This window comes from Pantherophis guttatus, chromosome 1 (assembly GCF_059756535.1).
Source record: "Pantherophis guttatus breed Tessera chromosome 1, ASM5975653v1, whole genome shotgun sequence".
Lineage (NCBI taxonomy): Eukaryota > Metazoa > Chordata > Lepidosauria > Squamata > Colubridae > Pantherophis > Pantherophis guttatus.
The window spans coordinates 46264361-46276863 of record NC_142063.1 but is presented as its reverse complement, the minus strand read 5'-3'; the positions used below and the strand labels follow the sequence as shown (position 1 = coordinate 46276863).

Sequence of the window (12503 nt, the reverse complement as noted above, 5' to 3'; positions counted from 1 at the left end):
TTCTCTTCCCATCGTTAAAGAAGCAAAGGGGTTACAAGAGTCATCCCAATTCACTTTCATGATCAAATTTATTATGATGATAACAATGCTTGGAATTGAGCATTTCAGAAAAAGAAGGAACTCCTCTGTATGGCTAGCTGGGCAATTCTGGGAGTTGGATCTTAAAACTGCCAAGTTTGAGAACTTGCTCTATATCATAAAACCACAAGTGCAGATTTAATGTGCAAGCCTAGCATTGTTATGTGATTAAAACTATGTTTAAGAATAGTTTAAATATTTAAGAGCTAAAATTTCCAGTAAGACAAAACATTTGACTTTTTTTTTAGATTGTAATGCCAGGAATACATTGTGCTCTAAACGTCTGGCTTACACAATTCTCTGCTCTGACAGTCCTTGAGGTGCACGCCTTTCACAATAAGATACTGTTTTTTCATTCAACAGACTCTAGGGACAAGTAAGGCTAGCAAGTTCAGAAGTACGAACAAAAGAGCATATTGTCATGAGAAGGGAACTATATCTGGCAGAAACAAGACCTTTGCTCTATTGTCCAATCCAGATTAAGTCATGTAGCTGGAATAAAAACTATCATCTGAAAGAAACAGCAGTTTTTTAAAAAAAGTTTGATCTGGATGTTTAAAGAATAAAAAGACTATAACCAATCTCAGTAGAAGACAGGAGTTTTCCTTCTTGGACATGGACAGTGAAATGCATTTTAGGTTAACAAGTGGTGGATAGGACAGACTTCCATGAAGTCACAGAATAATCCAAAACAGTAAGAAAAAATACATACTTTAATAATCTACAATTCATTATAGAATTTAGAAACAAATCAGCCAATACAGCATTTATAATTTTTGGTTTTGCTTTTAAGCCACAGTAAACAAACAGGTAACAATCCAAAAGGATCAGGCACAAATAAAAACATCAAAAAAACAAAGCCTATGGGGAAAAGCTGTGTTTTTACTTTATTTACTTGGGGGACCATCTGCAGCCAGCAACAGCTTCCCATCGCCCGGTGCGTTCCCACAGAGAGGGCCTCCTCAGGGTGCCGTTGGCCAGACAGTGTCGGCTGGCGACTCCCAGGGGGACGGCTTTCTCTGTGAGCGCCCCTACCCTTTGGAATCAACTGCCCCTGGAGCTCCGGGTGGCCCCCGACCTCCGCTCTTTCCGCCGCGACCTGAAAACGTGGCTGTTTCGTTTGGCCGGCCTGGATTGATGGGGTTTTAATTCTAATTTAATTTTAACTTGTTAGTCTTAATTGTACTTTTAACTGTTAAATTATGAGATTTGGATTTAATTTTTTAACTTTTCATTAGATGTTTCTTAACTGTTGTGAGCTGCCTTGAGTCCGGCTGGAGATAGGGCGGCATATAAATCTCATAAATAAATAAATAAATAAATAAATAAAGTTTAAAGAGTATCAATGGCCTGCTTCTATTTCAATGCTGCATGTGTAGGGGAGATAGGTGAGAACCCAAGAAAGACTTCTACCTAATCTTAAAGAAGATCACTTTTTTCTGCATGTATCTATATAGTTCGATCTTAAGTCTTAATTAGCAATTTGAATAAGTAATCAATTGCATAAGCAAGTTTCCAATGCATCTAAAGGCAGCCTCTCAAAAAGACACATTAATTTTACACTCTTTCATCTTTTTACCTTGAAGTCCCCCAAGGTGTGGATTACTAACATTCCGAGGTTGGATGTAAGCAAGCTTGAACTGAGGAACTACAAAGGGTATTTCTTTGCCACCGGGTGGGAACTTAGAGAGAAGATAATCTTCTGAACAGCCAACCTGCCTTTTCATGGATACAGAAGACAAAGGAGGTTTCTCCACTACTTTTGATGTATACTTGTCGGTAACTGTAGACTGTTTCTCCAGAGAGGCTGTTATATAACACAAAAAGAAGCAAATGCATTCAGTACTTAATTCATGATCTTTTGTATTTTAATAGGATCACAGACAAATACATTTTTCCAACATATTGATTGAGATATAGAGCAGTTAATATATCAATTTTGAGAGGGTTTGCAATGGTTCTAAGATATTATAATTGATGATTTCAATTATTTGTCAGTGCTGGTTAAGAGAAGATCTCAGAATCAATAAACTACCAATTTACTTAAAATTATAAATACAGACAAAACTTAATTCTAATCATTAAACTATATATGTATCCTGGAAAAAGGTTAAAGTGCCAGTTGACTGGAGTATGACCAATTTTATGCCTCTTTAAGCATTTGTAAAATATTTTGATTTTGGCAAACCGTTTAGAATAGAATAACAGAGCTGGAAGGGACCTTGGAGTCCAATCCCCTGCTTAGGCAGGAAGCCTATGCCACTTCAGACAAATGATTATCCAATCTCTTCTTTAAAACTTCCAGTGTTGGTGCATTAACAACTTCTGGAGGCAAGTTGTTCCACTGATTAATTGTTCTAACTGTCAGGAAATTTCTCCTTAGTTCTACGTTGCTTCTCTCCTTGATTAGTTTCTACCCACTGCTTCTTGTTCTACCTTCAGGTGCTTTGGAGAATAGTTTGACTCCCTCTTCTTTGTGGCAGCCCCTGAGATATTGGAACACTGCTATCATGTCACCCCTAGTCCTTCTTTTCATAGACTAGACATAGAGTTCCATTTCATAAAGTACAACATGACATTCTGATTAGCAAGCTAGCTGGCAAGTGTGGGCTAGATATAGGATGGCAACCTAGTAGATGAATAACTGAATCAAAAATGGAGTTGAAATGCTGCCCATCAAACTGGAAAGAGGTACAAGTAGTCCACGTCTTAACAACAGTTCATTTAGTGACCGTTTGTAGCTACAACGACATTGAAAAAAGTGACATGACTATTTTTCACACTTACTGATCAAAATACAGATGCTTGACAACTGACTCATATTTATGACTGTTGCAGTATCCCGGGGTCATGTAATCACCTTTTGTCACCTTCTGGCAAGCAAAGTCAATGGGAAAGCCAGATTCACTTAACAACCATGTTACTAACTTAACAACTGCAGTGATTCACTTAAGAACTGTACCAAGAAAGGATGTAAAATGGGGCAAAATTCACTTATCAACTGTCTCGCTTAGCAACATAAATTTTGGGCTCAATTGTGGTCATAAGTCGAGGACTACCTGTACAGGAGTTAGTGCATGAGTTTAAGCGAAAGCGAGACTGACATCTATTAGGGAAGCTTTACTTTGGACTAGAGGTGGACTAGGGAGCCTAAAAGGCCCCTTCCAATTATACGATCCAATGCGTGTTATTTTATGCAATTTGTTGCTCTTTACATATTTTTGATTATATCTCCCACAATATTTTCCTTTTTGCCATACTGGTTGAGAATTGTAGTTCACTTGAAGATTACCACCCTGCAGTACTAAATGTACCTATAATTGGTTCTTTTAGGATCAGATATTGTGACATCACAATTAGATATTCACAAATTTTACCCATGACACTGTTGAAAATAATAATTGCTCCTCCCAAGCAATGGCTAGTTTTGTCATGTCACCATTAAAAAATTAAGATATTTAAATTAATTAAACTTACCATCATGTTTTTCTTTATTAGCATATAAACATCCTCTACAACAATTCTTAATGCATTCTGTTGCCATTACTGCTTCTAAGCAAGCTGGACGCAATGAAGAAGGCAGACCTGGAAATTATTAGAAAATTAGATCAGAAATACAGAAAAAATCCTCCTTTTGCTCATTTTATGAGTGTTCAGTGCAATGCTTAGAAGTTCAATCTCCTAAAATAAAACATGGGAACAATGTTAAGTCCAACTTTTCACTTTCATAAGTATATCAATATCCTAAACTACACTGCATTTAAAAAAAATTTTTTTAGAACTGCAAAATGAAAAATATGCAGGAAATTTAAAAATCTACTGGAGAGCTTTCTTCAGCACATAAACTCTGGAGGACTGGAACATTAAAACTATTTAAATGTTAAGATTGAAACCTGAAGTAAATTAGTGTTAGTAAGTGCTGAATTTATAGTCCAATAGAGGGTCTACTATTGCCTAGGGCAGTGTTTCTCAACCTTCACAACTTTATGATGGGTGGACTTCAACTCCCAGAATTGCCCAGACAACATAGCTGACTGGGGAATTCTGGGAATCATACCTTACCCATCTTAAAGTTGCCAACATTGAGAAATTCTAGTCTAGGGAATGAGCTATTTTCCAGTGCAAAATTTTATGTAATAGAAGCTCCTATGAAACTCCAAAGTCAATATGACATTGCAGTGGCTTATAGGGGATCCCCAAAGACATCTGAAGAAACGCATAAAATATAATTCCTCTGTATCCTGTCTCTCTGCTTTAGTAAATCACTATGCACTTTCTCATCATTTCATTGGGATTATATTGAATCTAGTTCTTCTCACCCCCAAAACATAATACATTTTTTAAAAAAAAGATTATGCTTGAAATTTATGCAAGACAAAGTATCAAACTCAAGTACAATTTTATTTCCAAGAATATGTCTGGGCTCAGAAACACCTGGGGCATTCTTAGGAAAAAAAAAACATTTTGGGACAGGGGAGGGTTACAACCTTGTAGTATTTTTTTTTTTTTTGATTTTGGAAATATGCCATCTTATAAACAAATACTTTTAACTTATCTATCTATACAACTTACAAGGCTGCCTACCTGACACAATAATCCTAGGCAGCTCATAATAAAATGAATTAAACAACAACATACAAATACTTCATATCCTTCCTATCATGGCACTCCAATAACTCCTGGGCTCTCCCCCATCCTGTCCTTGAATGTTTGCAATATTTTCTTCAGATTCCAAATATAACGCGTAACAGCAAAGGGCTGATGCTTCTTTTAATTAGTTCATTTGGTGTTGGCTTAGTGTCATGCATGAACTCTACCATTTTTATTTGTAAACTCCAGCCCTGTGTAAATCAGGTCATTGTGGCTTCAACAAATCATATTGTACTTAAAATAAATTATGGATAGTGTAACATACACAAACTTAGTTATTAATGTAGACAGTAGTGAGTTAAGTAGATAGTCTACTGACTTACTTCCAGAGGAACATGAAATGGATCTCTGAAACAGATGACTCACCCTTACTATTGCTCTCTGGAACTAAAAACTAAAATGAGCTGCTCTCTACTGTTGTGACAAAGATTTTCACTAGAGACCATTACTGATACAGGGTCCTGGAAGAAATATCCTATTTCTTAATTGGGAGAGGGATATCTATCAGCGGAGAAAAGAAATCACACATTATACTTTGATTATGGAAAAGTACTCCAGCACCTCTGGAATGAACTCCAAATTATTAATGGTCCCAGAGGTTCTCCTTTTGCCTTTTATGGGCAATGGTGTGTTTGTGTGTATGTGTGCTCTCTTAGTTAGTGCTGGCAGAAAAAAGGAAGCACAGTTTGGGGCGTGGACAGACTAAGCCCTCTAAAGACCTAAAGCTAGGTTTTTTAAGGGCAACGGACAACTATACGGTAGTTAAATGAATTCTTTCTCTGCTTTCAGAGTGATAAATGTCAGTTTGAAGCAATGTCTTTCTATAAATACCATCCTGAGGCATGTCCTAAGTTAGCAGACAAATCATAATTTCTATCTGTACTAAATGAACTTAGGTAAATATTCATGGCTAAGTTATGCATACATAGGTTAAATATTCTGTTATGGATAATAGGTTATTACGCTCAGTTTTAATCGTTATTAAAGTTGAGGATGAACTGATTTCACCTTTGCAAACAGAATGGCAAAAAGCAAGTATTGCTATACTGCAATGTAGGAATTTACTTTAATGCATGGGTATCTACAGAACAAAACATGGCATCTTAACCTACTTAATCATTTTGCTCCTGAGTGAGCACAAGAGTCACACTGAAAACCTCTGATCTCTTACTATGTTAATTTCTCTCTGATAAGGAAATACCCTTAAATAATTGTATTTCCTAGAAGGAAATAAACTTAGTACTCATAAGGAGAAAACCCCTATGAAATAGATCATGTTCTTTAATGACAGATACCTCACAATACTGCAACAGTACTTAATTGGATACTACACAACTCAACAGTTAACTCCTTAAGTTCACGACACATGGACAGACTTAACATAGCTTGAACTGGGAAACTGTGAGCATTCTAGAACAAGCTAAGTCCCAAAAAAGCTGGAGCATTTCTAGAGGCCTGATTCTCATACAAATTGGCCATCAGCAAGTACATAGAGATAAACAACATCTATATACCATTTAAGAGAGACAATCAAAGAGCCAAAAAGGAAACAAAGAGACCAAAACACCTCCTCACCAGCAATCAACACCCAGATGAGCAGAGATGAACAGCAAGATCAACATTGGACCAACAATCAAGAAGCAAACAATACCCAATCAAATAGCTACCAAATCAGACAAACAAGCTAACAGTAACAACAGCCCAATTAAGGAACCACCAAGACCACTCCCACCAACATTGACAGGATAAATTACTTGTATATAAAATGAAAGCAAATCTCACTCCCTAATATCTTTGGTGATATTTCCTAGTTTGGTAGTGAACAATCTGCAAGGAAACAACCAAGCTCAGAGAGCACCAGGGAGAAGCTCAACCCTGAACTACAAATATTATCTTCTATGGATACTACACAGAATATTCTAGCATACTCATTGTCCCAAGTGCTCTAAGACAGGGGTCCCCAATGGATCTAGGTAACATTTATTTTATTTTTTATTTTATATCCAATTTATATACCGCCCTTCTCCCTGAGGACTCAGGGCGGTGTACAGCTGAATAAAAACATAAAATACAAACATTAAAATAGTATTAAAAGAATATATATAAATTTGGCCCCGTAATTTAAGAATAACAAACCCATTTAAAACATTTAAAAAATTAAGAAAAAAAGTTAAGCCAGCCCGGCTTGCTGAAAAAAGAAGGTTTTAAGGGCACGGCGGAAGGTACCGAGGTCTTGGATTCGCCTTATCTCTGGGGGTGGTTGGTTCCAGAGGGTGGGTGCCCCCACAGAGAAGGCCCTCCCCCTGGGAGTCACCAGCCTACATTGTTTGGCTGATGGCACCCCGAGGAGGCCCTCTCTGTGGGAGCGCACAGGTCGATGGGAGGCCGTTGGTAGCAGCAGGCGGTCTCGAAGATATCTAGGTCCTATGCCATGGAGCGCTTTAAAGGTGATAACCAACACCTTGAAGTGCACCCGGAAGACCACTGGGAGCCAGTGCAGCTCACACAGGAGAGGTGTTGTATGGGAGCGCTATGCAGCTCCCGTAACTACCCGTAACTACCCATGTGAAACCACGCCCCAGTCCCTACTGCCCAAGCGTTTGGGGGCCTCTTCCCTGAGATTAATGTAAAACCACCATACAAAGCTTTCTTATATGCAGGCTGTCTTCAACTGTATGGGTTCCCAACTATCTGCACTGCAAATGGAGTGCCAGTCAGCAGAGTACACAGCAGTTTATAAGTGAAGTTACCACATGGTACTACAGCATTCCTATTTCAGTTACAGAACAGGATCAGCAGGCATGGTTAAAAAGTAAATAAAAATAAAGTGGAAATACAGCCTGACTCTTGATTAGATTATGTGCATATTCTGTGAATGCTAAAATGTTTAACCAGTTATTCCTTGTCTAATTCAAAGCAATGAGGATACAATAGTTAATTTATACAAATGAAGTTTCAGAAGTAGCTTGATACACGGCATCTTCAACATTTTGCTCTTGAGTGAGCACAAGACTCAGAGTGAAAACCTCTGCTTTGTTATTTTCTCTCCAATAAGGAAATATCTTCAAATAAATTGTGCTTCTAGAAGGAAATAAACTTGGTACTCATAAAAAACCCCTCTGAAATAGATCATGTTCTGTAAATACTGTAGTGAATCACACATTAAATTGGGCATTAAAAATGGTAGACCACAATATTGTACACAGAACATAAGGTAATAGAAATATATCAGCCATTCAAACCCAAGCAATGGGTACATTTAATTATTATTTATCTCTGCTTCCATATCTTATTTATCTTCTATTGTTTATGGTGGTACATGGTGGTAATATTTTAGTATGAGAGTTAAATCGTCTTTATTTACATAATGACCAGCACAATTCTCAAAAACTTAATATTTTTAGCATTAAAGTTATGTTATGATCTTGATCACAACAGAACTAAAGCCATTGCAAAATAATTCCTAAGGAATTATTTCAACAAAATAACTCTATTATTATAACATTTCAACAAACAAACAAAAAAACCCCTATATTATTAGAGTTCAATGAAACTGAAAAAAAAAATCATCATTATCTTTGTGCCAGCCTTTACCTTATTTCCATTGCGGCAATCCAGAACCAGTGGTGGGTTGCCCCCGGTTCGCACCGGTTCTATAGAACCCGTAGTAAAACCAGTGGGAGGCTCCGCCCACCGACCCCGACGTCATCAGAATGCTTCTGCGCATGCGGCCCTGTTGCAAACCGGTAGTAAAGCTAAGTAGAACTCACCCCTGCCCAGAACCTAGCTACTGGGTGAATGATGGAAGATTTCAAATCTTCCAAAAGGCCTGATTGTCTTCAACAGGTTTATACTGTATAATAGGGGTAAAATAAAATGGATCTGAACAACCTTGTAAAATTTGCAACATGTGGCTGATTGTTTCTTAGCACAACATGGGCAGGTGCTCTGTCAATGGAATTTTAGTGTACTTGCCTTGCAACAATGCATAAATAAAGATGCTAGTTTTAAAAAGTGGTTTTCTCACCCTGGGAGGGAGGGAGGAATGGATAGACAGACAGATATGATATAGGTTGCTAAAATTTTATGGAGACCAACAAACTATTTATACATTCCTGGGTAAATATTGTTCTGATTCCAATACAATCTTAGTAACCCAAAATTCTATTATTCTGGGACAACCTTTGTACCTCAGCCTGATGATCTATACCATTCATTCTTTGGATGACCATGTGCCTAGTCTGTCTTAATAACATTAAAAATGGTATGTAGTAAGTCTGCATGGTGCAAATTTCTACCCTACCACTAATTTCCTTTGGAAATGGAAAAGTCATCAGCAAAAACAAAAAGCAGCAAGCCTACTGGAAGGAAATGGCTTTTAATTACCTATTAGCCTCTAAACCTGTACCTGAATTTTGGGTTCTTTTAAAAAATTACATTTTTCAATTCATTTTTGGACAGACATCAATTTAATTTCACTTGCAAATTTCAGACAATGCACCATTTATCATAATTGTATGGTTGAGATGGTCACAATAGCTGACAGTTTATATTTGCTCTGTAGCCTTCTCAAGCATTTAAAATCCCTAATTCAAAAAAGTAACTTTTCAGAAAAACTTAAATCATGCCTGCCCAACATTTAGCATTCTTTATAGAGAATTTACTAACTGATCCCAGAACAAATACACTATGAACTATGAAAACTAATGTCACAAATAAAATTAGAGCACTGGAAATGCAGATTCAATAGATATGTGGAGATGGTGGTAGATAAAGTTCTTGCACAGTAACTTTACTATCTTCTTACTTCATAATTTGAATAAAACACCCATTATGAATGCCTATGCATGAGGGGAAAAGGACATAGAACTGAAGAGATGAAGGCTCTTAGTTTAATATGTAACTTTCCTGCTCATGATCATTGCCAGGTAACTTCTGAATTTCCTACATTCCTACTGGAAGAAAATGACTTTTAGCAAATCATAAAAATGATTAGACTACATGCAGTCTATATAACTAAGAATCCTCTTAGTTATAATATATATAATCCTATATAACTAAGAATGTAAATAGAATCCCCAGCAAAGTATATGGTATATATATGGTGTTTCCCTAATAACTAATAGTCATGATTAAAATAAAAACTATTTTAAAATGTCATGATTAATAATCATGATTAAAATAAAAACTATTTAAAGATGTCTGAATTTTAATTCACAGGTGCCCCAACATCATTAATAACTGCTAGGCTGCATGACAGAGTAATGGTAGGGAGTATGGGTTTCAAATCCAATCTCTCCCCAAGCAATCATAATCCCAAATAGATTATTTGATAGTTCACACAGCTGACCAATACCATATCTGTGGTAGCACATCCCTTAAACTCCAGGTATCATATCTAAACTAATACATCTTTTTGTCAGTTCTGAATTTCAGTAATAATCAGTACCATTGAATGAATCTTTGTTCTAGTATTATGAAGAAAACTGTGCAATGTCTATTTTCCCCACCTATGCATAATTTCAGAGACCTCTAACAATATTATTCCTCTTTTATTCCATTATCTCTCTACATTTAAAAGCTCCAATACTGTAATATAGTTGATTTTTAAAAAGAACTATTTCAGAAACCTAACTTTTGACTGCTGACTGCTTTTAATTATGACTTGTAAAAATCAACATTATTTCTCAATTTTCTATGACATTATTTATATTTATTTTAGTGGCAGCTAAAGGTAGAATATACACAACAAGCAGATATCAGTTTTGGCTTATACATAATGTAATTAAGTATATGTAATGTAATGTAATTAATTAATATAAGTACTCTATTTTTGATTAATTGTTCCTTTTAAGGAATGACTAATCATATATAGAGTACTTACATGCTTGTTTTCCTAACTTGCTTTTCCTCACTACCCAGCTAATTCCTACTTTTGTTCTTTCTGGAATCTTTATTATTTGGGACATTGAGTCTTCTTTCTCCTGTTCACTTATTAGAACTGCATTTCATCACAATAGCACTCCTACCTATAGCTATGAGTGTTTTTCTGCAGTCTCATTTTCAAATGCCATGCTTCTTAAATGGCAGATTTTGTTTACACTTTCACCTCTTTTAAGCATATTGGTTCACATCTACCACAAATGCAATACTAAAAGTTACTCTTTACTATGTGGTTCAACTTGCCATTATCTCTGCATTATCCAACCTCAATGCAACACTACCTTAGAATTCCTTTCAGTTGGCATGGAGCAGCATAAACACTGCTTACCCTGCTCAATTTAATTTCACATTCTCTTGAATTATAAGTAAAACCGCTGAAGCTTCTTGGGTTTTCTTCCCCTAGAAAATCCATTCAATCATATCTTGCTTCAGCTGAATCAAAGCAAGGTAGAAGCCAACAAATATCCAGAGCTGTTGACTTTGGGTTATGGACTTCGTCTCTTCTCCAACAGAAAAATACTTCGGTGCATCATTTTTATCTCTTAAGTTATCCTGCATTATTTTTGGTCTCTCCAAACGCTACACACCAACAGTAAAACACAAAGGGAAGCTACGATCCATCTGGAACTGCTGCACAACATATGAAAGAAAAAGAAATACAAGAAAACCAAGCAACAACATATACAGTAAATATAATAAATGACTGATAACTCAAATTGCTATGGAAATCACCTGAGCAATGACAATCTTTTATTACACATTACATAAACATGTATGAAGATACCCAGTTCTATGATTGGCCCAGATTAAAACTCACAATGTTATCCCTTTGTTAATCACGGAAACCACTAATTGCTTTTAACTGGATAATTTCCTCTTTTGGTCACTTATTGCATAATTATGTGTTTTCATACTATATCCCTTTCTTTTCCTATTTCTTAAAATGGTCTTTTCTAAGAACAAAAAACAGCTCTACAGTTACTGCTAACACCACAACTTCTGTAAATATTATTTTTCTTCAGTTGTAGGCAGTTGATGATATTCTTATTTCCATTTGCTGACTCATTAATCATATTTTGACATGACTCTTTATGTCATAGTGTAGATCTAAATGAATTGACATTTAACTAAGAGGTCAACAAAAGCTGAATGAACTCAAGCTTCGTGAATGCAAATTAAAATATATGCAGATGCAGCATAGTTTCATGCAAATTAAGACCCCAAAGGAGGAGCCAAACGAAAAAAAAAGGCATTTGGCAACAGTTTTCATAAAAAAATATTGAGAAAATTTAAGATTGTAAGAATTAATGCAAGATCATAAAACTAATTGCTCAGAATCAGGGCTTTATTAGACAAGGCTCTGCATAAACTAAAGGCAGCTATAAACACTGGAAAAGATCAGAAACTATTCCTATCCCTCACTGAGGGAGGAGAAATGGAGCTCAATTCATCATGAGCAAATAAATAAATTTGTAGATTCCTAATCAGTAATGAATAAAGAATCTTCGATGACAGAATTCTGGCTGTAATTCATATCTGAAACTAAAAACAAAATATCACAAATTATTTTTCTTATTTAAAAAAAATCATAGTTTTTGGTCATTTCCTTTGTGTGCAGAAGAGTACTGGCACAGTTGACTGTCTCAAGATTAAGAAACTTAAATTTATACTGAATACAATCCAATTACTTTTCAAAGTATTAATATTGTACTATTATTCTCTTGGGTTGATTTGCAAAGTTCCAATGAAACTTTGTATCTTGCATATATTTTCTTACATGCTAACTTTAGCTCATTATACTATGCAAACTCAATTGTTATGATCCTTTAATA

The 12503-nt window shown here is 35.9% G+C and overlaps 1 protein-coding gene across 7 annotated transcripts in view; it reads right to left on the bottom strand.

The window, feature by feature from the left end:
• The window catches only part of TC2N (tandem C2 domains, nuclear), a 42360-nt gene that overhangs the window by 17349 nt on the left and 12508 nt on the right, over positions 1 to 12503 (bottom strand). For 5 of the 7 annotated variants that reach the window (XM_034418341.3, XM_034418340.3, XM_034418343.3 and 2 more), the window contains 2 exons: positions 3556 to 3663; positions 1658 to 1885 (listed from right to left, as the gene is read on the bottom strand). In XM_034418341.3, coding sequence (XP_034274232.2) covers positions 1658 to 1885; positions 3556 to 3663 — 336 coding nt within the window. Of the gene's footprint in view, positions 1 to 1657; positions 1886 to 3555; positions 3664 to 10999; positions 11302 to 12503 lie in introns of all 7 variants that reach the window. The other 2 variants (XM_087872905.1, XM_087872907.1) reach the window with 2 other exon arrangements.